At 43.4% G+C, this 27,815-nt stretch overlaps 1 protein-coding gene across 1 annotated transcript; it reads right to left on the bottom strand.

Annotated features, from left to right (window-relative positions):
* Nucleotides 1–2,276: 2,276 nt before the first annotated feature.
* LOC104069974 (A disintegrin and metalloproteinase with thrombospondin motifs 2-like) lies at nt 2,277–25,448 on the bottom strand (the record flags this gene model as incomplete). The annotated part of the gene is made up of 13 exons (XM_009574254.1): nt 2,277–2,740; nt 7,061–7,150; nt 8,190–8,319; nt 9,604–9,811; nt 12,132–12,264; nt 12,967–13,126; nt 14,308–14,471; nt 15,916–15,996; nt 16,628–16,751; nt 17,560–17,693; nt 21,710–21,885; nt 23,293–23,438; nt 25,275–25,448. Coding segments are annotated over 13 exons (2,184 nt in total), but the record flags the coding sequence as incomplete, so codon positions are not given.
* Nucleotides 25,449–27,815: the final 2,367 nt, after the last annotated feature.

The following is a 27,815-nucleotide window of genomic DNA, read 5'->3' as shown; positions in this document are numbered from 1 at the left end:
GATAAGCAACCTCCGACTGCAGGAAAATGTTTAGTGCCTCACAAGTTAAAGTCTGAGGTGAGACTCCTGCCGCTGCCCCAGCCAGCCGCCGCTCAGTGCTGCCAAACCGTGGGCTTTAGTTTTGCTTTTCAAAACCAGAACAGATTACTTTGTTGCTTGCGCTGGCTGCTGCTTTCACATCTGCAGCCACATCTGCTTGGCCCAGGAGGTGTTTCCTAGCGCTCTGGACTTTCACCAGGCCCGTTATGCTTCCCGGTCTTCTGGTCTTCAGTGTAACTCCCACCCCTGTACATCTGAGCTGGTCCTGAACACTCACCAAGTGATGACCCTGGTCCTCTAAAGAAGGGAGGCTTGATGCCATCACACCAGCTGAAAACATTCCTTCTCTGCTTTTCCAGTGGGCAGAGGGTTTGGTATTTAAAGTGGGATGGCAAACTGGCAGATGAGCCTTCTATAATTCTTCTCGAACTATTTTTCTTCTACCAGGTCTTGTCCTCCGAAGACCTCTGGCCACAGTTCAGGCCGGAACAGTTCCACATCTCGGTGCTGCTCCTGCAGGCTCTCGCCTCCTCTCCAGCAGGACTCGCCTCTTCCGCAGAGGAGACGGGGCAGCTGGGTCAGCGCGGCGGGAGAGGGCAGAAGGCAGGGCTGCAGGAAGCCACACGTGGTTCACCTTGCAGAACTTCTCTTTGCCAGCAACCGGGCCACAGGAGAGCTTGCACGTTGCTGGAAACTCAGCACATTTCCAATAGTTATGTGACTGTAGAACAGGCTTATTACTGGCGATGCTTCAAACTAAGACCAGCTCAGGCTGGAGGATGAGATCTTACTCTCAGACTGGAAAATCTCAACTGGGAGCCACCAGACCTACCTAGTGGTAAAAGGAGGATTTCAGGGAAGCCCTGGTCCCTGCAGAAGGTTTACCAGCAAAGAGGAAACAAATGGAAGAATCCAAGCCAGGAGACAGGAGAAAAACTGCTCAGATGCCACCTGCAGCAGGAACCAGCGCACGCTCCCCGTCTCTGCGGTGTTAGAGCCAAGCTGAATTCATCTTCTGGTCTCCAACCAGCAATTCAAAATGACTTATGAAAACCATGATGGCCCTGAGGGGAAAGGACGTACTCAAAGGGTTGTCAGGGTACACCTCGTAAAGTTTCTAGCAGACCTGGTACTGCGAGTACACCCGTGTGTGTGTGGATGTACATGTATATGTAAGGGTACAGCAAACAATTGTTCACATCAGCACCAATAAAGCTGTCCTAAGGAAAGGAAGATAATACAAAATTATTTCCTCCAAAATAACCTCATCCTATGGGGAAAAAAAAAAGTTTTCTTAACAAAGCACCAAAGGAAAGGCAACAAGAATCCAGTCATCTTTAAGTTAAACAGTATGTGGGTAGAAAAAAAGATCAGACCAATAAAAAAAGCACCAACCAACAAAGATCACTGAGGCTGTTGCATTACAGGAACTTAAAGACTATCAAAAATATGGATAACTGTAAACAGAAAGACTAGGATGTTGTCAGTCCAAGCTGGCCGGATCTACCCTACTAAATGTCTTGCATGTATTCAAAAGTTTCGGAGAATCCTTTGAAATTGTTCATGGAAATATGTAAACTACTGTTTGCCAGTTTTTAATTTACACATAAATATATGGCTACAGAATTTTCTATGTATTTTCTTACGCGGTGCCAGTTAAGAAAGCTGCGTAAGCACATGCCTGGCTGTGACCACAGGAGCAGCTCTACGGCAGTCAGCTAAACTCAGCCTGGCACGTCCTTAAGCACCTTCCTGAGCCGGGGGCCGAGCGAGCGCCCAGGCTCACGCAATGCGCAGCAGCACCACAGGGCTGCTGGCCGCCGGCTCGTCAGCCAAAGGGGCCATTACGTCTTGGGACTGTTTTCCTCCATCCTAAGTGTAACTCCCATTACTATTCCCAAGCAGTTTTATACAGGCGTAAAAGACTGAAAAGAGCCCATAGACAAGAAACCTGCTAACCTGGCCTAGGTATTACGGTTCGTTTGGATTCAGTGAAACGCTGTAATGATATTGCACTAATACTCTACCGTACCCTGTGAACCTAGCCGTCAAAGTGTTCAGATTAGCACTTATGAAACAATCTGTCATTTCCGTTTATAGTAGGCTTTAGAATTTGGCATCTCTGCCATAGCACCACTTTGATTTTTCCCCATTTTTAGTCTCTACAACATGGGCAATACTATGATGTTGGTAACATCTCTATAAGAGAAAAACATGGTTTGTGCCGTATTTCCATTTTAGTTTATTTTCCTAAGAGTCTCTTTTTTCCTTTTCTCAGCAATCAGCTCCTGAATTCTTTGATTCCTTGTCCTTTCATAGGGTATCCTCCTCCGTGTAATGATGTTGTGCTGTGATACTTCGTTATCCAACCCATCGATTTTATAGGGAACATCCACCGCATTGATTTCTGGGTGCTCCTCGGTTGCGTTGGAAGGAGGTGCACGTGGTTTGGCAACAAGAGGAGGGCTGGTGGCAGACTGTGTGGTGGACACTCCCGTGGGAAGGCTGAGGGTTGTCAGGAGCTCCTCCTCAATGACATTATTCTTATTTACGTTAGAATCAGTCACATTGTCGTCCTCTGTTACGTTGCTGTACATATTACAGGACTTGCAACACAGCTTATTGTAACCGGGAATGGAGCAGTAGCGGGAGAGAACCTCCATGCGACAAAACATTGACTTGTCTCCTTGACAATGATCTTCTGAAAGAGAAAAAGGGAACAGATAAATAAAGAGCATCTTCACATTAACCAGAAAAAGAAATACAGCTGAAGGCAGTGGGCAGAGGGTTTGGTATTTAAAGTGGGATGGGAAACTGGCAAATGAGCCTTCTATAAGCAGAAGCAGGCTTAATATTAAACCTAAACCTCAACTCACTTCAAGGGATGCGAAAGCTGATCTGAACTGTTTGTACCAGCCCATCCACGCTATAGACCGTAACATTCTAATTTTTGGCTTCGCATTCTGGAAGTGCTACCCTGAAGACCGTGCAGCCACGATAAATTGCGTTCCTGCCTTGGCTTAGAGTTCAAAACACACCAGTAGTGCTGTGTTGTTGCTAAAGCTACGTTAAACCCCTAGAAAGTCATCAAGGTTTATACTAAGAAATCTTTTGTTCGCTCCTTTTAATGCTTTTCTGCAATCTAACAGTGACTAACCACGGTCAGGGGTAATTTATGTTTACCTGGACCGTCTCAAGGAAGTCAAGTCTTATTTCGATGTGTACCGCGTAACTCTGAATTAATCCATCTCCCGTTGCAGTGATATTTTTGCTGGGCACCTGTACTCTGAAAACAGCAGCATTGCCTGAGCATGTCCCTTGCTTGAGAGAAAAGTGGTGCATTTAGCATAAGGTTTTTCTCCGCCTCCTAGAAGGGAGCTGATATTTTCAGAACAACAAACTCCAGTGTGATGGAGCCAAGCCAGTCCATTAATGACTGGGAGACTCAGTAACACGTCCTGACTTTTGTGTCACTGACTGGAAAACTGTAGTAAAACAGAAAGAATGATAATCGATAGGTCTTAAGCTGTGGATAGCTGTTATGACAATCTGCACTATAACAGAGGTGTTAGGGCAGATCCTCATCTTGCCGAAATCCAGATGGCAAAATGTAGGCTAAGGCATTAAAGGTGAACTGGTCAGGCTGTATTGCTGTCTGAGAAACACACACAGAAGCCTACTCAGAGACTACTCAAGCCCTCGTGATTTCTGCTGAGAGGAGGCAGAGGGCCCTACGAATCGGCGGCGGACGGATGGCGAGGGTTAGCAGGCTCCCTGCAGAGACAGCCACCCGTCCTCTGCCCCACAGCTCCTGGGCCTCCCGGCGGAGTGATGGGGCCAGGAACGGCCGGGAACTGCAGCGAAGGAGAAGTCCCAACACGCAGCCCACGCTGAAAGAAAGAGGAGTCCGAGGGCTTGTAGGAGAGGGGAGGGCTGAGGAGAAAGGCAGCCTGACCAGCACAGGGCACAGTCAGTAACAAAATATTTTCTGTCACCAGAGTGCTGAGACGGAGATGAAATCACTTCTGCCTCTCTCCCTGCTCTTACTACATCTCCACCTACTCTTACAGTAAAGGATGAGTAACTCCAATTACTCGCCTTTATTTAGAGCGTAGCCGATGGCAGACAGCGTGCTCAAGTCAGCTGTTACTGGAGCTCGTGTGTCACCGTCCTGCTACGCACACTGACTTACCCTGTCAGCAACCTCACAGCAAAGCAGAGAACCGGAGCAGATTCAGAGACACCAAGTGAACTCAGAAAGCGTAGGCGTCGCCTCTTCACTCATCCTCAGTTAACAAAACAGGGCATTATAGGTGTTGAATTGGCAAACATATCAGTCTAAAATAAGCTAGTAACTGTTGCTGCTGCTTTAAAATGCTAGTGCTGGCTGAGGAAGGTGGAAACACCTTCCTTGCATTGTATTTTCGCCCCGATCGTTGCATTTGTTGCAGAAAAGCAAAATTCTGGTTCCTATTTTCAAATGTGTCACTTCATTTTCGTATTTTTCAAATGCTAAACTGAGATGCTGCGGGAAAGAAAGAACAACTCCTTCCTTAGGAACCTAAGAATAGTACCTTGGTTTTGGAGACATTTTCAAACCAGTCTTTAAGAGCTGGAACTGTTGGCATCTGCATGCACAGCTCTATACAAAGAAGGGCACGTGCCTGTACAGCTTTATATGTATTTTTACATACGCGTAGAGTCCCCTTTGAACATTTTGCCTTGTGTTGCATGACCTTAATGCAAGCTTCTCCAAATGGCTTGCAAAATAAAAGCCAGCAGGTATAACATTTAAATGTAGTTTCAACAAGGCAGATCTGTTCTTGGCTTTGTAAGAATCACTAAAAGCACCTTTAGAAAAATGCCTTTTGTTTCCTGTCAAAAATACGTAATGTCAAGCTTAAAAATATATGAAAATAAATCTGCATTATGTAATATGTTTAGTGACATCTGATAAATTATGTAAATAAACTCTGTAACTTATGAATGTCAGAATGAAATTTTTATCCTCTATCCAAACCAAAATATCCAGATTCGCTGAACTTTTATTTATTTTTACTTGCAGTATGCATGACAGACTGGAAGTATATCTTCAAAACATCAGTAAGAAAAAAATAAATCAGTTTCACAGTCACTTTGGTACACATTAGTCTCATAAAAAAATATTGAAGAGCAAACTGAATTGGCACATCTTTAATATTATGTTAAATACATACAAAACACTAATAAAATATCCCTGATAAACCAAAGTGCATATAGACATAGTGCACAATGCCCAGATACCTTATTGCACCATTCTCTATAGCCACCCATCTCTTGAAACATCACTAAACATTGTCTATTTAAAGGTAACAGTCATGAATATATTTATACAGTTAAACACCAATTATTTTACATAACAGTATTCAGTGCCAGAGACGTGTCTTTGCTTTTTCACCTTGTCATGTAAATTGTTAACATGTTTCAGGAAATTATCATATTAACAGCAAAATTTAAATATGTGATCACATGATAATGACAAGTTTGAAGTGCTACACTGTTGACGACCCAAAGATTCAAAAATGCCACTTTTCCAAAGAATATGACCAATGCAATAAGGTAGTAATTTGCTCCACGACTGCAGTTTTAAAGTTGATACGCTTCTACTATTGGTACTGACTGTCACAAACAGGTTTATGACTTACGAATTCCAAATCTTCAACACAAACACAGAAGGTGAAGCAAGAATGCCAGTTAAATTTCAGTAAGTCAGGTCACAATCCTGTCTTGATGAAGGTATGGATATGCACTGTGCAAATTAACCTCGGATTAAATTTACTGCCTTTTAATAGTTATCATTCAAGTAAAAACACTCCATATGAAGATTAACTCAAGGTACCAGTGTACTGTTTATATTTAAAGCTGGATCTGGTAAATTAATGCCATTTACATTTCAACATTAAGGCATTTTTCTAAAATTCTTCTTCTACGCAAAAAAAGCAATAAAAATTGAGGTAATTCTGTAGTAGTTCACACTGTTATGTTTGCCAGTTGACACATCTATAGAGCATACACACACACACACACACACAACCGTACCAGTCAAGTCAGACATGCACATGGTGAAAAAAGACCAGAGATGTAATGAGTATAAACAGCTCCGTGCTGAGCAGCTGGAGACATCGTAGTCGATGAAAACATCATATTGCCTCCGCCAGGTTAAGAGAAACACCACCACGCAACCTTCAACATGGACCATGCCTGTTCTGCCTCGGTTTTGTTTCTAAAGTGAAAGTACACAAAACTGGCAAAAATTGCGCGACGGGAAAAACGAATGCAGCTTTTCTCAAGGAAAAATATGTCAAACCACCACCAGGCGTTTGGCGGGAGCGGCGGCATCATAGCAGCACGGAAAGTACCGACAGAAACTGAGCTTCTGCTTCCCGGTGAGCCCTCCACGGGTTACAAACATAAATGTGAGGGTCAGGAATAAAAAATGAGCAGCAAGGGTGAGTAAAGCAATGGCACCGCAAAGGAAAATGGAATTGAAAAATTCTTTCACTCATCAGACTACCCTGTCAGCGAACTGAAACTAGAGAGCTGTGAGATTTAGGGTTTTTAGATAAAGGAGAACTTTAGCACTACAAGGTGTCATTATTGTGATGTGATCACATTCACAATAAGTTCTCAGTTTTGCTATCAAACTGAACATCATGAACCAGTAAGAGCCTTTTTTCACCATCACCAAGCAACAAGCAAACCGATCCCAGCTCCCTTTCAGAGGACTGCAACATACTGTGGAGATCCAACTTCACACATCCAACACTTCAAGACCTCCACCACCAGTGCTACGCAAGCTCCAGAGAAGAAAGACACCGAGCACCAAGTGCCTGGTGTGAAAAAAAGATTCAGCCCAAGATTTAAACTTGGCAAAGTCAAGGGAACTTTCCGCATAGAGAGAAGAAGAGAGCAAAAGGCAAAGTCCACATTTGGTGTGGCATGCATTTAAGGGCAAAGGCAGAGTTATAAATGGGTCTTTTACTTGAAGATATTTTCTGGATGGGGTAGTCTGGATCAGGTCTTGACAGCCATTGTATCATGTAGGTTTTCTTTGAAGGATCGGAAACGTTTCCTTGAACAGAGGAAAAAAAAAGATGTAACACAACGTATGTTAGCATTAAGTAGTTGACCTGTCAGAAGTGGGTAAGCTAAGAGAGTGAGCAGGCGCCGATGGTGAAGGAGCCTGGGGGGGATTATGACCCGTCTGTGCAGTTTTGGGCAGAGGGTGGTGTTTTGCACGTTTGCTACAACTTGTGGCCGGCACTGGACAGCCCACACTGAAGACAGCCTGAAGGCCAGTTCTCCAGCAGTACTTCTCACAGCAGTGTTAAGTATGTCCTAAGACACATTCAGACTAGTTTAGTTATACTGCCTCTTTAAAATCTTTGTATTGGAGACCATAATTGACAGCTTGTTTCTAATTAATTAGGAATCAAAAGCTACCCTGAGAAATACATCAGGAATAAAAGAAAAATATGAATTACTTAGTAATAGGAGTATGTAAAATGATCTCACAAGTATCATTTGCAAACAGCTGGAAAGCTAACAAGGATAAAGGCATTAGTGTCCTGGATTAAGTAGGAACAAATTTATTATAGCTTAAAAAAATTGAGTTAGGTAACCCCTGAAGATAACTTGTGCTTGACAGAACGGAAAAGAAGCCCGGGACTGTCGCTGGAGGAGGGTAATGCAAAGAAGGTTCTTTATACATGGTGCCCTTGATCAGCCACAGCCCAGCAGCCTCAGCAAAGCCTAGCACGTCTCAGGGGCGCGGGGCCGGATTCAGGCAGTGCTTCCCACCCGGGGAGCCGTCGTCTGCTGGCCGGATCCAGCCATCGCCGCTGTGCTGAGCTCTGCCCCAGCCTCTCATGCTGTCCTGGGGCAAGCGGTGCTCCCCACCGTGAGAAGAGAGCAACCACGAGCCCAAGCAGCCCATCGGCCACACAACAGCTCTGCATTTGGGAAGTCTGCTCAGAACCGGGGCTATGGAGAACTGCCACCCCAGGCGGACGTAGCACACAAGTACAAATTCGATAAAGACATTTCAAATAAATACAATCAACATAATTTTTTTCCGCAAGTAATATATGCTAGAGAAGACAAGCACTTACTTGGACATGGAGGTAGTCTGCAAATCCTTACGGTCTCTGGTTTATTTTCTTTACAAAGGCCGATAGCATTGTCCCTGGTCCGGCACAGGACCGGGCGATCCTGCGTGCCATTGCCGCAGCTGACAGAGCACTGAAAGGAGACGCACAGTTAGACCCCCAGCCGCCCTTTGGAAACAATGCATTAGAAATTAGTTTTTCAATGTTAAACCACTGCCCTTGATTTGAGCCGACGGGGTCCAGTATTTGAACCACTGCAGTAACTAAGCAAGAGGGAGAACCACTGCTTTTTGTGGTATACCGGTAATTGCGAAACTCCAAGAAAGAGCCTATGGTCTGAGCAATAAAGAAACAACTGTAAATGTGAGGCATCTATGCACAGTGTGCACCAGGGATGGCATTGCTTGTGACAGCTATTCAACCCAGTGAGGGTAAAAATTGTTTGTGCTTATTTGCATGGCACAGTTCCAAAATAAAATGTTGTCTCTTCAAATGCAGCCACGTTTTTTAAACAATTTAATGGAGAAATGCTGAGAACTGCAAGGATCCCGTATATCAAAATTATAAGAACAATTTAATGTTCTTATAATATTCCACTCACATTTCTTGCCTTCTGATGACTGCAAAGGTTTGCAAATATGAATAGGTGGAGCTTCTTATTGCTCTAGTAAACACTGTAGCAAGAAACAGTCTGTGCACAGCGGCATCGCATTTCTTGCTCACGCAGTGAGTTAGCCAAAGAGTCAGGGATGGAAAGCACAAAATGCCCAGCCCCTGACACTTGTTCTGGGAGCGACTGAATCCTGTTTTGCTCATAGCAATGGTGAGCAAAATGGTTCATGAATAGGTGCCCTGTATTTCCATAGTAAACTAGGTGAAAAACTCTGTCCTTTGGGTTACAGACAGAACCTTATGAGACTGAGCAGCTAAATCTGCTGAAGGCCTTTACATCGAAGATGCTCGCACCTTTGAATCTCCACAAGTGTTGGTGCCTAACTTCCTTAGGTGCCCTTAATCAGAGTGTCTGAAGACTTTAGTCTTCTTTACTTGAAAGAATAGAACAGTGATAAAAGAATTAATTGCCCTTCTCTCAGCTTAAGTCAACAGGTAAGTGATTGCGAGCAGAATAAAGAGCAGGTAGAAGCTTTCCTGATGCTGCCATCTTACATGGGTGGTGCACAGGGTCTGGATCACGCAGCATCACCACAGGATGGCTTTTCTGGCTCTTTCACTACCACCATAGAATCATCTAACTCACTTTCTGTGGCACTAGTAGCTGTGGAAGCAATACACCCTCTGTATAGATACTAGTTTATTGTCTCAATGCATTTGAATAGAAAGCACTGAACAAACTCCAAGGTTTTCTCCCCTGCATTGTAAGAAATTAGTTGCCTGAGACCTCCAGAGAGAAACTGACCTGTGACCAGGGTCCTATTCTCCACTGCGCTGGGCAGAGCTCCCGGTTGCAAGGCCTCCTGCCTTCTGGACGGTCGTTGTTGCAGTACTTGGTATGAACAGACCGATTTGTGTTATCGTGTAGAGGTTGGATACATCGGACAGATCGTACTTGATATCCCGTTTTCCCACAACTTTTGCTGCAAGGCTCCCATTCTCCTGTAACCCATCTGGGTTAGTGAAAAGAGAGTAAGTTGAGTAAAATTCTCTCTCTCCTAAATTAGGTGAGTTCAAACTGTCTCTTGAACTGTAACTCTTAAGGTTTAACAGGATATTAATACTAGTTCTGATATGGAAAAGGAAGAAGATATGAAAAACCATAAGCAGTTATGGAGAGGGTTATTTGACCATGTCCCTGAAAAATCAGTAATAAGACCCAGACCTTTAAAATTACTCTTTCTCATTATCTCCGAGATAAGCATTATTCTGACTTTGCTTCATTTGCTTTGATTTTAAGCTGGCCCTTCCAAGACTGCACATAAGAATCTGGTAGATTTTATGTCAAAAGCAGCCACCCAAGGGTGCTGCTGAGCTTCCCAGGTCTTGGCGCATGAGTTGTGCCTTGTCTCATACTGCGGGGAGACCTGAGCGTGCACCAGCCGTCCCCACAGCTGGTTCCCACAGGAGTGAATCCAAAACACCTGGGCTAGAAATGCAGCTCCAGCCTGGCCCGTATCTGGCTACTCCATGGACCTCAGCCCCGGCCATGCTAGACACCGTCTCGCTGAAGCGCTGGCAAACCCAGCTACACCATCAATGCTGTGCGTGCTGAGCTCAGGGGAACTGGAGTCCTCAGCATCATAAATGTTTCGTTTTGGGAAGGCAACACTCACTGAAAATCAGGAGGTCTGAGTTCATAATGTGTAAATCAATTTGGCCACTGAAAAATGTCACCTATGTTTTGTAATGTGGCGTAGTTGAAAACTTTGCTGATCATCCAAACTGGCTCAAGAATTACACCTACAAATTGTAAAGAACTTAGAGAAGAGCAGCAAGGACAGACAGGACCAGAGCAAATTTATGGAGACTACTGAAAGCTTGGTTGTAATCCAGTAAGTGAAGATATACAGCAGTCTATAAATATTTACAGAATGCAGAGATCTGCAAGAAGGAAATATTGTTCAATATATTCATGGGATAAACTTAACCAAAAAATATATATAGTTTGAAGACATATCCTGACTTTGAAGCAATTGTCCTAAATACTCATAAAATCCTGGTTTTAGAATAGTCAAGAAATAGCATGGGCACAAGGCAACGCACTAAATGCTCAAGTTAAACAAAAAGTAAAGTGGCAATTTCACCCAACTTTCTCTTTCTAGCCTTGAAATTACACAGTGGAGGAAGGCGAGCGCTGTGGAGCACAAAGCCATGAATCCTAAGGTGATTTCTGAGACAAAGATGATTTTTTCCCAGCAGTGAAGCAGCAGCTATTAGTGTAGTGAGTGTCACAGAGTTTCATGAAGTCTCTTAAATAATTGCCTCTCCCATGTACAAGTGCAAAATGCTCCGATGCCATTCTATGGAAACAGAGGTGACTGAAACATTCAGGAATCCAAGTACAATTTAGGATCCTACTGAGTCTTTGTGGTACCTGGGTCCAATTATATTTGCAGCTGAAAGAAGAATACAGTCCTTTCCAGAGAGCCTGAGATACGATTAGGTCATTACTTCAGTTTTCCAATAAATAAATGTTAAACCCTGACCCATGCTGAGTTTATGGGGCACAGTTTCTTGACTTTTCTCTCTTTCAAATCTTTTTTGAAAGGAAGTTAGGAAATATTGTGTGGTATGTTCTACTTATTTGCTGTGCTTCCTGGAATCGAGACTTGGTCCCCAGAGATAAGAGCTGGGATCAACATACTTCTTTCTTGTTGCAGTAGCAACACGAGGAGTACGTGAGTCCTACATGTGGCAGGAGTAACCTGCTGCCAGTCAGAAAAAGCACCTGTAAAATGTGAATTAAAATATTTGTAACACTTGACCATGTATAGCACAGATGAAGGTACAACAGACATCCCATGCTATACGAGGGCAGCCACAGAAATCTAACAGGCCAAATATTTTTCCCTATGTTTAAATGTCCAAAAATATGCTGTGAACTTTAGGAAGCTTTGGATTTGAGGGCTGTATGACATTGGTTTTCTTATGTAGCACTCTGTAAATTTGTTCTTACATGGTTAATTCACACTATGTAAAATCAACTGGTATAAATTGAATTTATGTCTATTTTTTATTACCTCAAGATGGCCTGAACACAAATGTCTGGATCAAGAGAGTGCTTCTTTTCTAATCCAACTTATTTCAGAAGTAATAGGAACCAGCAGTCCCAGAAATAGTATTTCTACGAGCAGAATACAGAATCACATCCTCACAGCCCTGGCTCTCTGTAGTGATGCATGGAGGTGAAGCTTAAGTGCCCTTCTTTCAGCCGGCCAGTGCCAGCCGGTGTAACGCCCATCGCAGGCGCCGGCGGGCAGGGATGCTTACATGGGCTGGGAGCACTCCTGGAGGTTGCACACCCTGCGAATGGGCTTAGGCTTTTGGATCAACTCGCAGTAACTCCGATGAACCATCTTGTGGTCTGTCTTCCTCCGGCAGCCGTATTTTGTGAATTGGTAGCCTGAAGAAAGACACTCCTCTTATTTTCAGTGTTGGTAGATCTTACACAGGACTCGGGTTTCAAACAAACTGCACATACACTGTCAAAGGCTGCAGCTGGAACTGCAGGTGAACACGCTACAAAAGGAACTGCAAATCGCACCGAATAAACACTTATTCATGTAGATTTAGCACCCAGAATTGCTCATCCCCTTTATTTTTCACTACAGGCTATAATGAGAAAAATAATGTCATCTAGCATTTCAAAAATGTTCTGCAAACCTGCACAGCCACATTCAGGGGCTGCAAGCTGCCCAGCAGCCCGGTGAACAGCACCAGGGTACACCTCTGGCCCCAAAAGCTGGGGTCTTCACATTGCAAGCTCCACATCACAGGATGCAGATTTACTGAGGGCTGCCCCGGGGCACCTTGAGGTTTGGCACTCTCGCAGCTTGGAGACCCTCACCCAAATCTTGCACATTTGTACAATTTTTCAGTTTCATAAACATAAATCAGAAATAAGCCACCCCAGATCTGCCCTCAAAACCATTTAAGTCAGATTTTTAACTCCATTTGCTATTTATTTATCTATTTCTTAATTTAAATAAAACGCTCCCATACTCCTGGTCTCCCTAATGTCTTGTGGCAATGAATTCCACACATGGTGTTCATTCTTTCAGTTTTCTCCTAATCAATTTTGAATGCTTTGGGGTTTTGTTTTTACCTCCTCCACAAGGTTTTGAACATTGGGACCATTTCTTCAAAGCCCATTCATATGACACCGAGTCCTCTTCCAAAACATTATTGTTATCTACATTCAAGGAATCTTCATGGATCATGTACTTGTAAGTCAAAGATATCTTGGCACCACCGTGAGGAATCACCTAGTAAGCAAAACAGATGTAGGGGAAAAAAGATTTGAAAGACTGATATCAGAAGTTATGCGAGATGACGTGAAATAGCAATCATCATGGCTCAGACATGAAAACATCCCCGGAGGGATTTAAACCTTTTAGCTGCACTCAACACTTTTTTTTTTTTCCTGATGAAAAAGTATCTCTATCCTTATGACACAGAGTTTCTAAACTGCATATTAAGAAAGACTGTTGTTGATTTAGACTGATTTTTCTTGCCAGCGTTGGACTGACTTCACGGTACTAAATTTTTTCCATATCCCATCATAAAGGAAGGAAATGTTGTACTAAAATGATAATGGATAGTTCCACTAAAAGACAAGGCAAATTCAAATGCACAGATAACTGAAAGCAGTGAAGAAAATTGCTTATATTTCTGATAAAACACAAATATTCTCATGATAATCCTGGGAATTCTGTGAAGCTTGTTACTTAATCCTGACAGAAATATAAACTATTTAGAAAGAGTTTTTGCTATCACACTGCACTAAGACTAACGCAAGAAAATGGAACTCAATCTAAATAAAGTGCAAAATATCAGTCCTTTGAAAACATATTTATTCCTCCTTTGACATTCAGCTGGTGTAGATCAACACATGACAGCTGCTTTCAGAGGGATTCTGAATCAACCTACCCCTACTCATTGTAGTCTATCGTTTGCTGGTTTGCAATGAAAAAAGAATATAGTTGGGTGGATTTGGGAGCTGCAGAACTGGCTGTGCCCTGACAAAGTGAGCCTGGAAGCACAAGAATCCTGCATCTGCCTTTGCAGGATACATTTTCAAAGCATGGACGGGAGGAGGAGCTATTAGATCTATCTGATACGAACCATTTTGACCTTTTTTTACTAATGCTTACATGTCAGATATGATAAGTAAGCTGGAGAGTCTTTCCGCAGTGGCCGTTTGCTAGGCCATCCACAGGAAATAATCAGGAGAGTTGGTTGCTCAACACATAACCCTGAGTTATAACAACTCTTGTACAGAGCGATGAATTAGGAGAAAGGAATTAAAATAAATCTTCTATTGTCTTATAATTGAGGCAGATGTCTTCTTGTAACTCACAAGAGGAATCTAAAATATATTATAGCACATTATGGCTCTGTAACCCTGACATTGTGTTCTGTGGAAGATGGTTTTCATTTGACTTACCAGAATAACTATTCCATTACGCAGCGGCCCCATGGTCTGCACGGTTTCTCTATCATCGTCATTCCGATACTCCCACTCCACACCCATGTCAATAAATACTTTAGAGTCTGGCACATAGTTGTCTTCGCTTAGAATGAATTTCCCCGTTTCACGATTTTTAATTGCTAGGAACAACATAAGAGAAGTGAATACGAGAGGTTCGCTTCTCATCTTGAGTTTTGTTCTGCTCTTGTCCCAGTGGAAGAAGCAGAAAAGGCCAGTCTGCATTCTCCCTCTGTTCCCTCACAGGGTTGGAAAGACTTTTTCAGGTGTTTCACTGAACTGCCAATGCTTTCCTGCTCAGCTCCAGAAACATCAATTGTCCTTTTTTTTCTTTTTCACAGCCTGCCTTGCCAGAGAAATGAGGCCAGCACGACTGCACCGCGTGTGTCCGTCTGCCTGCTCCCGACTAACAACTTCTGAATCCACTGGCCAAATCCGAGCCAATTTGACAGCCAGTGGGGGTCCCATGGCTACTCAGCCCTTTGACATGTTGTAAGGCAGCTGAGGGGGCTGTTACTGCTCCATGAGGGAAAGGCTACTGAGCTAGCCCCCAGTGGGTCCCCACAGCGAGAGACGCTAGACACCGCATTAATTCTCCCGCTCAGATCCAGCCCTGACACCGACGCAGCCCTGCTGAAGCTCCCGCTGCTTCGCAGGCGCCTGCCGCTGCACACAGCGCCTGATTCCTCTGGTTCAGCTGTAATCGATCCCCCAGCCTTCACGTGGGGAGACGTCAGCCACCTTTCGGTAAGGACTCTTGGGTTTCTCCCCAGATGGAAAACTTGCACTCCTCCTTAGAAGAAGCAGGGACTGTTTGTTATTTACCACCAGATTTTAACTCCCTTCTCTCTCTAGCAGCTGCCTGAGCATCCTGCTCCCTCAGCGCTGGCCTCGGCAGACAGCAAGCTGTTCATGCCCCCCGTGTATCGCTTACCCCGCACCGAAAGAAGAACCTTGTCTGAACCGGCAAGCGATCGCTCTCCTGATCCTCGGGGCAGGCTGCACGGAGCAGCAAGGGAAGCGTCGCTGGTGAGAAGCTGAGAGGACTCACGATACAATTAGCAGGCCATGCGCTGTGAATCTACTTCCAATTAATAACAGCCGACTAGACACTGCTTCGCATTGATTACAGGGCACTGCGAGGAGCGGATTTCAATTACTTTCTAAGCTGTGTGATTGATTGGGCAGCCTTGCGTCAATACTGTCAGCAATGGGCAGAACCTGACACGGATTGGGATGTGGCTGGGAAATGACTGAGGATGGGAAGCACGTTACGAGAGATGTACACGAAGATAATGCGTTGCACCCCTTAATGTAATTCAGCTCTTCTTCCAGCGGCTTTCACACATGCACATGCCAATGCAGGGATCTTCTGGCTAGGACACCGGGGAATACAGCACAGGGAAATCAAATTGCCAAACAAGTTTCCTAATTTAACATACTTAAAGGAGGTATGTGGTGTGGGAGGGTAACAAACGCATAAACACACTGTGAGACTCCAGAGACAAAAATAAACATCTGAAAAAAATATTCTGACAGAAAATTTTCCTACTTGTACATACTTACCGAGATTATGACTAGTGGCGTCTGTTTCCTGTATAAGTAAATGTCTTGCACCAACAGGAATTTCAAACATCTTAATGTGACCTTTATTGTAGTGTTTGAAAAGATAGTAACTGGTTAGTGTGCCACGAACAGGAAGAGTCTGTCTTAGGTTTTAAAATAAATCTTATTTTCTAAAAGCAGGGTGTATTACAGCAAGCTGAACCTAATCCAGCATCATTCCCATCCCTATTTCTGTGCCTGGTGATGGAACATAACAGGGACAAAGGGCTTTGGGCCAGAATAAAAATGCCTTAAGTATCATCAACTCACTTTGCTTCAGAGTAAAACGGGCTTTGAGTGCGATAGTACCCACAGAGAGAGACCACGCAAGCTCCTGTCTGACAGTGAGTGATGACGACATATTGTTGCAGCACTCCAGGGACTCGGACGGAGCGGCTGAGTGACAGCAGCAGCACAAGTAAGTCCACAGCTCTCCACCACAGAGCGCTGAAGCCCTCCCCTACGCATGCACAGGCCCTGATATCAGCAGACTTAACTGACCACTGGACAAAAGTCTTATTTTCAAAACCTAGACAGATCTCAAAGTAAAGTCCAGAGAGTTTATTGGAATAGTGATGCTGTAAATGATTGCTCTGGTACTTCCCATGAAACAGAAGAGATCAAACAAAAATACCCTGAATTCCCCAGGACAAAACACACTGAATGCACTGACCTTGTTTCTTTGGTACTCTTGAAAATGTTCCTTTCACCACTTTGCAGTGGGAATTATCTCCGCCACAAACACCACACTTATCTTCCTGCTTCGTGGAACCTATGACCCTGTCACACCCAACTTTCTGTGCACAGAAGAGAAAACCAGTCATTCTTATTTATCCACGCTTCAATTCAAATGAGCCTTCACTTCAGATATCAAAATCCAGACTTGGCTTCAGCAAAAAAGTACAAATTGTAGTATTCTCCTGGAAGACCGACATCTAAACAGATTTTAATACTTCCAGTTCTTGTAATAGCTGTTGATCAGGTGATTATATTTTTATATTATGCTTCACAGTAGTCCTCTTACCGAAGGAAAGCAGCATGGTTAAGGAAAAGCTCTTAAGCCTCAGCTTATCTTAAAGCAGATGCTTAAATTCCAGGAGAATCAAAGCATCTATGCGAGGATAAGCACCTCCACCAGTGCTTTGCTAAGTCAGAGCCTCTAATTCTGTTGAAAGATGACCTGTGGCAGATGCCAACTCAGAGGAACTGTCATTGATTTTTTAAAAATAGCATGATCAAATACAGAGAGAATGCACATCAGCCGAATCTTAACACCACCTTCCTTGAAAGCTGCTGCATGTTCCTATTTCATTGTACATTCCACCTCCACTAATTTTTTTAGGAAAAGCTTTCGTTGAAAGCTAATTGTAATAGTTCATCTTAAAATACTGCATTAAATATTACTTGTGTAGGTAGGCGCTGTTGGAATTGAGTCACATGCAAGGTGATGGCAAAACCTGCAAATATCACACATAATATTGTGACAAATATCCTAACGAAATCTCCTTATTGCCCAAAGCATTATTATACTTACTTAGTCACTCAAGCTACCATTTTAAGTATTTTCACAATACTAAGCTCTGAAACAAGCCATCAAAAGCTTACCAAGCAGTCTCCCCGCACACAAATGCTGTAAGCGTCTTTGTAGGAGCAGCGGGTCCCATCGTGAACCATCCTCTTCATATACACCACATCCCCTGTTTCCTTTGATTCGCAATACAGGTGGCACCTTTCCTTAGCTGAAAAAGAAATGAACCAAATGGTGCGTGTTCAGCTCTAACAGTTTAGTTGCTGACTTTGTGAACAGCACTCTCAATAATGTTGGCTCTCTCTTCTTCCTTGCATGCATCACAGAACACGACACGGTACCCCATAAATCATCGACGCTTATCCCCTTTCAAAGGCTATGTGATCATTTGGAAACTGCTGAATCATAAAGCACCCATGTGTCATCATTAGGAGACGGTCTTAAAAATAACAGAGCATTACTTTGATGGGGGGGCCTCCATTTAATCCTTTGTCAGATGACGCAATCTGGCAGAGGTTTCCACAGTCTGCTACGTGACTACCTGTGGGAGAAGCAGGTTTCTGCATCAGTTTCTCCTGCACTGCCCTTAAATCTGAAAAAAGCAAAAGTCATTTTGCCATTAAAAGTCGTTGTTCCACACTGAGTGAATCGGGCATCCAAAATGTCTTCAGAGGCAGCTGGGCCACACCGTTCCCTGCTAAACATGAAGCTAATTCTCCCTCATTGTTGTACTTGTATTTATGATAGTTTAAATCATTAAACAAGACGAGATGTCAAAGAGATTCAGAAAAAAACATTTTTTTACTGCTAGCACATGCACAAACAGCCAGACAACTGTACCTCTTTCTCCTATCTGTTCCAAAGAGCTAAGAACAAAAAATAAAGCTGAAATGGCTAGTCAGTGGCTGAATAAAGTTGTATTCCACCAGTGTGTTTCATTTTACCCATATCTCTTCCTGTCCCCAGCCCCATAATAGGATTCACTATGCTTTCCTTGGCAGTGAAGAGCAGATGCCTTTCTGTTAGATGAAACAAATAAAGATTCTGCTATTTTAATATAATTAAAAGTAAAAATTTTCCCGCCATTTAAAACAGTAACGACTTTTCCATTATAGCAGTTCAATTAAAATAAATCTTCACAGGCCCTTTGCGTTCTTCCCCTGTACAGTTCCATGGCCTCTGCCCTCTTTTAATAAAGTCCTTGTTATTGCTGTTGATGTCCTTATGGCCACTGGGTATTAGTACATCAGAGACTTTTGTTACTGCTCCTGAACAACGCAGAGATGTCATGCTAAAGATGTAGACTATTAAAACAGGTACTTTACTTCTCTTGTGCAGATTCTTAATAGGGGACTATTAAGATCGTAATAATCACAGACCTAATGTATTTACATATATTAGAAACACTAAACTGTGCACAAGACAGACATGCACACACACAACCCCTGCCTATGTACCGACACCCACCCCACACATACCATACATTCACTGTGCGCGATTAAATGAAAAGTGTCTGCAGGCCTGACTGGGTGCCAACAGCTCTGTACAAGGGCTTTATTTTAGAGGGTCCTCTTCCAGTGCTCCATGGGAACAGTAAACGTGCAAGTGCCGTTAGCTTGGACCCCATTAATTGCAAAGAATTATTTTCTTTCTATTCACTGGTGTTGGGCATAGCAGAGGTGCAAGAGCAGGGAGGTGAACATATGCCTGTCCGTTCCCTGCTCCCCATGCGTTTCCTTCTCATTTAATTGAGCTGGGAGCTAATAGCCAATGTCACTCTACACTGCCCTGGCAGATGCGCGGCAGAGGGTACGTGAGCCCAGCAGAGGCTGGGAGATGGTGCTAAGGGGCTTGGAGCAGGAGAGAGGCCGTGGCGCGCTGCTCAAGCACGCACCGGCTGTGCCCAGCTTGGCGGCTCTTCTCTGGATGAGATGCTCCTCTGTCCCCATCACACACACAACGTGTCAGACACGTCCAGCTAAGCTGCGTGTCAAGTGTACGGATTAATGTCGCTTTTGAGCCGTGACTGCATTATCTGCACAAAGTATGTCACTGATACGCCTTATCTTTACAAAAGGGAGTTTTAAATATGTTAGAGTTCAAACATAAACGACCCTCTGGCCTTGTTTTCATACAAAAGCTGTTCCCTCTAATTACCCTGCACAGGTAAATGTATCTCTCACAAAGGGGGCTGCACTCATACCATAGTTATATGGGAAACCAGCGGTGCCCAGTGATCAGTGCCCAGACATCAGTGAGCTGGTTTCTGACCCAGAAGCCATTGAATTTAATAGAAAAACACCCGATTAGTTTCAGCAGTCTTTGCAGCAGACTGTTCCAAAGGCTAAAGCAGAAGCAAAGGTCTGCGGGCCACAGTGTTCGTCCCCATTCCCTGCGCCAGCAAAGCTATTTCATGAAATTAAGCCGTGAGGCTGTGTCTGCGCCTCTGAAAATCCCAGATTGCACAAGATGGCATGAAAAGAACGAGGGAACCCTGAGAACTGTTTGGGAAGAAAGTCAGGCAAATTAATTACAAGGAATTTGCTATTAACTTCTGGCAGAGTACCCTCTCACTGGAATGCAGAATGGTTCACCCAAAGTGACCCTTCCACTCCCCAGGACGGGCGCCCGGCTGCGAACCCTGGGGTGCCCGGTACCCGCCCCGCGCCAGGCAGCCCTGCCCTGCAGCACCTGTCATTCAAATGAAGTCGCCAGGTTCAAAAACAGCGAGCAGCCCGCACTCCTCGTCAAACCAGCTGAGAATCATTGCCCTCTGCCTTTCTGTTTTGTAAAACCTCTTCTCAGTTTTCAACACAACGGGCAATAGCACGGCAACGGCCCTCGTGGCCCAAACCAACCAGCTGCACTTTCACTGACAATTAAGCAGAGGTGCTAACAGGAAAAGGAACATTCTTCTTATAAGAGGCGATCTCTGCCGAGATGCCAGAACATCAGACTGACAGTGCTGGTTCAGACCCGGCGACCGTGCAACCCAACCCCTGCCTCCGACAGTGCAGCAGTGTTTGCAGGAAGATGTAAGAACAAACCTGGTACTTTCCTCAGATTATTCTCCAAGTTCCTCGCAAACTGCAGCTTGGGGACTTCCTAAGTCATGGCTGGAGCTTGGTGTTTAGTAGCTCTTAATGGATTACAGAACTTTCAAGAATTTCTCTAAATCACTTTTAAAACTTTCTGGCATCTGCAACTCCCTGTGGCGAAGAATTCCAGTTTAATTATATGCTGTGTGGAAAAGCACTTCCTCTTATTTGTTTTAAATCTGCCACCTGATAATTTTATTTGATGTTCCCAGGCTTGTGTCAGAAACAGTGAATAATCATTCCATGTCAGTCTCTTCATGCCACTCACAATTCTGTAACTCTATCTTTTTAATCTAAATCATCACTTTTTCAGGGTGAAAAGTCCTAGTTTATCTAAACTCTCCTTATTCAGAAGTCACTGCTTATGTTTGCTCTATTCAGGCCTTTCCGAGTTCAGCTGTGGGTTTTTCAGCATTGGGGGCAGCAGTGAGGTGAGCACGACCTGAGCTACACTGGCAGAGTATTTAAAATGGAGACACATCATGCAGGTACAGAATGGCAGATCAGTGTTCTCCATCCCTCTCTTGACAGTCACTGAACTGATGTTTTCCTAAAGCTATCCCCAACCCCCACACCTTTCTCTTCAGAGCCCACCTTGTGTACGACCCATACACATATACACACTTAGTATTTTTTATCCCCATATCCATTATCGGCATTTATCAACTTCATTTGCCACATTCAGTCACTTAGTGTCCCAAGGTCCTTCTGCAGCTCTCACTGTAGGCCTTCTTATTTTCATTAGCCTGAGTAATTTTGTATCCCGAGCAGATTTTGTCACCTCGTTCGCTCCCTTTCCCTGCTCACTGCCATGCGTGCTCAGCAGCACCCATGTTCCCAGCACCCATCCTTGTGGGACACACGCCCCCATGCAAAGCCATTGCCTTTTATCTCATGATAATGCAGTTTAAGAGCAGTTATGGGGGAACAGGGTCCAAAGCTTTTTGAAAATCCAAGTACATTACATGAGTTGGATCCCTCATACACCGACACTCACTGAGCCCTCCAAACAACTCGTAACAGATCTGTGAGGCATGATTTCCCTAGAAGAAGTTTCACCCCTCCTCATATAATTTTTACTCGTGTTTGCATCTGATTTTAATTTTCATAGGAAAAAGGGACTGCTCACCATCGACATGTTCGTAGGGGAGCCAGTGGTGTTTCATGTTCTGGTACTCAAAGTAAGGATCCCACTGCCGGCACTGCTCCTCTCTGAAATCTTCAAAGTCCTTAGGACAGTCCTGAGTGTTGCACAGCTGGAACTCGTAGCTCGGGCCCATGCACGTGCGGCCTCCATTGGCAGGACTACGGGGAAGAGAGAAAGCCATGGTTAGTTTTGCCATTAATGCATGAATCAAGCATCTATCAAATCCTTTGAGGAGTAATTTAATCCCCAGTCATGTCAGTAGGCATTTGATGAAGCCAGGGATGTATTTCTGGCACGGAAAGTATGTACTTCCTTTAAAAACCCACTACTTAGCTCTTAAAAAATAATTTCTGCAAGTAGAGCCTCAAACCACTTGATAAAGGCAAGAAAAGCCATTCTCTTGGTGCGGCCCAGGAAAGGACAGCACGAGCAGACGAAGCGACCCATTCACCTTCACCCCCAAGCCAGCAGCAAACCAGAACCAGAGCCCGGCTCAGCGCTGCATCCCCCCACAGCCGTGCATCGGATCTGGCAACACAGCTCAGGAGCTGTGCCTGGGTTTGCACCCTCTTCCAGGAACACAGAAAACATTTTAAATAGTACAACAGATTTTACAACTAAAACTGTGCACACAATTATAAAGGTCACTTTCATATTGCCAATGTAATAAAGGCTGAAATTAGAACTGGTGAATTTTTTCTTAACAGAACAATTTCCGTCAGAAAATGCTGCTTCATAAAACTTGAGTGTTTTTTTAATCAATGATAAGATGATTTTTAACACTAGTCAAGTTCAATCACTTTATCAGCACCAATTGAGAAAGTCAATGTTAAAAATATTCTGTCTGGTAAAATAATTTAATTCTGACAATTGTTTCAGTTCTTGCTGTTAGGATCTTGACACTTTATGGTATTGCAATATAGCAATAATTATACATTTCATATCATTTGTACATACCAATCTATATTAAATGTATCACACTTCCAGTGTTACTGAATTTAAGTCATTCTACATTATCTAGATGAGCTATATATAAGTTATCGAAGCAAAACAATTCAATATTATTAAAATTAACCTTGGGGAAGGTTCTGATCTCTGGAGCTTTGTTCCAACTTGGAATGAAAACAGTTTGAAAATATTTTAAGACCTTCTTGTTGAAATATCCGAAAAGGTGGATTAAACAAAAATTTTAAAAAGGTATACGCATTTTTCAAAATAATCCAGCAAATTAAAAAAGAAATTGCCATTATTTCATACTCACATATTAAAACAAGACATATATAGGGCCCTAAACTTCTACTTATGCTTTATGCAATAGCGTTATAGCACTCTCAAGGTCCTTGTAACTGCATAACCAGCTTAATGGATGGATAAACTGAGAAATAAAGATGATTCATGACTTGCTAAGGGCCAAAAGTAGAATTTCTGACAACATACGCTACAGGTCAGATTTAACCAGCGCCACTCAACATCCTTTACTGCATTACTGCACGAGTAATTTAGCAAGGATTCTCGCCATTCATTCGCTCCACATCAGAAAAACATATAGGTGTACGTATACTTACTGCGGATTGTCACACTGCCGTGTCCTGTACTTCACCCCGGTGCCACAGGTGCGAGAACAAGAGCCAAACTTACTCCATGCGCCCCAGTGTCCATCCTGCTTCAGGATGTCTGGTGTTAGCCAGATGCAGTGACCTTTAAAGCAATGCTAAAAGAGAAAACTGGATGTCAAAACGATTAAATGATTAAATTATATCATATGAGAAGCTGTGGTACAACAGATTTCATTTTAGGAACAAATTCTGGATTTTTTTTCACCTCTCCAGGAGAAAGTAGTGCATACGTTAAGTATGCACATACATGCTCGCAGGATTCAAGCCTACCAAGTTTGTTAAACTGCCCTCTGCATCACGTGCCTCCCTCAGACGTCTGCAGAGGTGATTTCAACACAACTAATACAGATTAATTTAAGGGAAACGGCAGAGTCCCAAATCTTGGAGGCTAAATGTAAAACCCTGCCCCTGCCATTGCACGCAGCCACTTCAGGCAGCGATGGCGAGAGCTCCCGCCGCAGCGCCGTCCTTCCCAGCGCCTCCTAACTCAGCATGCATATTCCTGCAATAAATGTGATCAGCAAAGTGGCACGGAATTAAAGGCAGCTTGCATTTTAGACATTATTGCTATTAAATAAAGAAGTCTTGCAGTCTCCCTGGAGATCTCATACTAAACGTGACCAAAATGCCAGGAAGCATTCATTAGGGAGCAGCCCCGGACAGTCCCACTCTGCGCATTTAATCATGCCCGACTAGGCTTTTTTTTTTTTACCTGGTTTTTAATACAGTCACCCTATAGTGGTTGAAATGCACAATTTGCTACATTCCCCAAACCTATATAAGGTATTTACGCATTTCTTTAAGAGCCTTCTTAGCTTCAGTATTGATACTCTCTACTGTCTCCTCTCGTTAAAGACACCCTCCAACGCCTTTCCTCCCATTTCTTCACTCCCTAATCAAGGAATTTTTTCTTAGCTGAAGTCAGGATGAATTCTTCTCAAGGATCACAGATTCTGGCCCTTTCTAGTACTATGTTTGCTTTCATAAAAGCCTGCTGATGACGTGTGGGTGCTGGAAAATATTTCCAGCCCAACAATGACTTTGCATTAAAGTGTCGCAGTTTGTCTGCGTTAACGGTTACTGTCGGGATAAGAGCTCTGGCTCAGGCGCACAGATGGCTATAACAACAAGTGCAATCAGTCACTTACTTTCCTTAACATTCAAGTCAACAACAACATTTTACACAGCTTAACAAGCCCTGGAATGCAGGAATTTGGCAGGCGGCACAAGCCGAGCATATGGCTAAATGCATGCTGCCAGCAACAACAAAATCAGAAGATATATAACAGGAGAGTGTTCTTAAGCATAGAGCGATTAGTGATCTGGAAGACAAATTTAAAAGTGATGGATAATCATTAATAATGCTGAATTTAAAGAGAGATCATTAGTAAAACGGTGACAAGACACAGCTTACTGGTTCGCTAATCTGCTCAATGACTGGCTCTTTATTCATGTAATTTATTTTGGTGCTGATTTGGTTGGACAAGGAGTAGAAAAGAGAGTAGAAATTAGATTTCAACTATTCGTTCTTTCTCATGACTTCAAATATTCAAAGTCAAAACCTATGAAATAGATGAGTTACCACAAAGCCAATTATACCAATCCTGCTCCATAGCTGTAATGGACAGATTTTTCTTAGCTGTTTGACAGAACAAGAGAGAATTCAGCAAAACATGAAAGAAATGCAAAATGCTAATGTGTCCTTTGCTTTCTTCAGTTTTGAAGCTCAGCACTGTACCCTTCAGGGATTGTTTACTTATGGCTTTAGAGAGGTTTGTTTGAAGGAACAGTTTGAGTCGTCGGGCCCTGGGTAGCAATGGGACCATTCAGAGATGCAGGGGAAGCTGGCAAAGCATCAGCTTGTCACTACAAATTTCAGTTGGGCTTGGAAGCAGATGAGATGTGACAGCTCCTGATCTGTGCTTGCTTACACATCCTTTTATCAGGGTTCTGCATCCCTCAGGTGTAAGTTCCACAGCAATCACTGAATCTGTTTCAAGAGCCACGTAGCGTACATTCACTATATGATGATCCAGGATCCAGCGCTTGGACTCCGTGGAGGAGAGGGAGAGACATGTGATGTTGTGTTTTCCAGTCTCTTTTCCCTGTTTTGGCCAGGAACAGGGGATGAGGGTTTGCAACAACCACTAATAAACCACCTATTTGACACTGTGACTGGTCCCTGAACTGGAAGGCAAACATGGAAAAGCGTTATTGACTTTGCTGCATAAAGGAAAGAGCAGCACTGATTTTTACTGGAGAAGCTGGTCATACACCGATCGTCGGGAAGCTGAGGCAGAGCTATTAGGAGACAAGCATTTGTGTAAAATGAGTCATCCCCAGCTCTGCGTTTTTGTTTGTGGATGAAAAGAAAGGAGCCTGCATAAAACAAAATGATTCACAACCGAGTCTTACTCTGTGCAGACCCATGCAACAAAAGATGGGTGAGGAGGTAAAACCAGAGATGGAGCAATCTCCAGTGTAATAAAGGAAGCTAGAGCCAACCCTTCCTATTGCTACTACGTTAACTACATAATGAGGCGGAAAAGAGCCAATTTCAACCACTATTCCCTTCATAAACAGGGGGGTTCATTTAAAGAGTGAAGCATATTAAAGCAATATTTTTTTTTAAATGAGGAAAAAAACTGGGTAAATGCAAATTGTTTTCTTAGTGGAAGACAAGATGACTTCTTGCAGTCTCGCCTATTTTTCTGGCAAACAGGACAGTCCAAAACAAGTGCGGGAGAGGAAGCTTAAATCTCTTGCAGTAAAACATTCCACTGCTGTTTTCAGCAGTTTTTTGAAACTGCTGCGGACGCCAAAAACAGAGCCAGTGTGTTCCTGTGGGCTTAACGCATCTGCAAGTTAATTCTTCAAGAAAAGACTTGCAGATCTTCTGTGGGTATCTCTACCTATTTTATATTGGCTGCAGCTGGCAACTCTCCTGTCTCCTCGCTTGACAGCCCCGTTATCTCCCAGGTACGCCCTCGTACTGCATCGTGGCTGGTGCCCTCCGCCCCGCCCGCTCTCCTGAGATCGCATCAGGAGGGGGTTACTTACTTATTTGTATTTCCCATCACATGCAGGTTGGCCCGCTCTGCTCCATCTGCTTGCAAATAATTAATTGCAAGGGATAAACTGAAAGCTCTAACACTGAAGTATACCGTGAGCCAGTAAAAGTTTCTTCAGCGGAGAATCAAGTATTCTCCCTGTTTCTGTGGTGACTAACACAGCATACACTTACCCATCTGTCTCCTGTCTCCAAGAGAAGCTGAGGTCAGCTTTCTCAGTGGGAAATTATCTGGATTGCTTTGAGTACACATTAGTGTTTTCAGAAACCTTTTTTCTCGGTCCATTTTTCTTCTCAATAATATCAATTTATTTCAATATTTAATCATTCCCTTCCTTTCCTGACAGACTAAAAAATCATTCCAAGTTTGACTCAGGTCGTCTCACTAGCATGGTGCAAGCGAAGAGAATACCTGCTAGGTTTGTGCTGGATCCTTGGCACATAAGCCAAATCCAAGAGCAGCATCAGCTCAGCTGGCCGGGGCAGGTACCGGGCTCCTCCCTCTCTCCAAGAAAAGAAGCAGAGCAGGCTCAGGTGGTGCAAACCTTTGTGTTAGTCACTGCAGCAAGCAGATGGACTCCAGCATGCGATCTCCTTGCATGAATGACTTTGGGTTTTATTTCTATCCTGCGGAGAGCAGTTAGCTACTTCAGCCGATATAAATGTCTCCCCAGAAGAGTAATAGTTTAAAGAAACGGAACAAAAACTGATGATATATTTCCAAAGGTTGCCTGGCTTCAGAAGCCTGAGGCTAACGGTAGAGCTGACAGTATACAAGTAAATAAACTATCAGCTGAAAGCCTATGTTTTCTTTTAATCCACAGAACGCTACGCAGAGTTCAGCTTTGTACAGTTACGCTTCATCTGCATGGTTTACTATAGCAATTTAGGGAGTGTCTTTGACTTGACATTAAGACTCTGACCCTCCTCATGCTTAACTTTGCACACCGGAGTTATTTCATGGAAGTTAATGTGACCATTCAGACACAGAAGTAATCGCCAGCTGCTGCATCACTGAAGTTTCACAAAACTGACAGAATCTTCCCTCTTGCTATTGAAAACTCAATCCAGTTTAAAGAAATCAGGCTGGGAGCAATATAAAATATTCTATTTCCTTTAGGATTCTATCAAAGTAGTAGTTTTCTTCTCTGGCTGGGAAACTCCAAAAGAATATTTTATTTTTCTAACCCTAAACCCAGCAAATTATTAGTTTGCTGCCAGTTAACATAATGGTTGTTCAATGTCTCCATTTGCACAAGGAAACTTATTAAAAAGTTTTTGAAATGGCAGAATCTCACTCTTTTGGCAACTTATTTCAAATAACCACATGCAGAGAAGAGCTTACATGCATTTACATATATTTACTTAAATAGACATCTATACGTATGCATACATACACACA

Source organism: Fulmarus glacialis, unplaced genomic scaffold (assembly GCF_000690835.1).
Source record: "Fulmarus glacialis isolate BGI_N327 unplaced genomic scaffold, ASM69083v1 scaffold12643, whole genome shotgun sequence".
NCBI classification, from domain to species: Eukaryota; Metazoa; Chordata; class Aves; order Procellariiformes; family Procellariidae; genus Fulmarus; species Fulmarus glacialis.
This window is presented reverse-complemented; position numbering and strand designations above follow the sequence as displayed.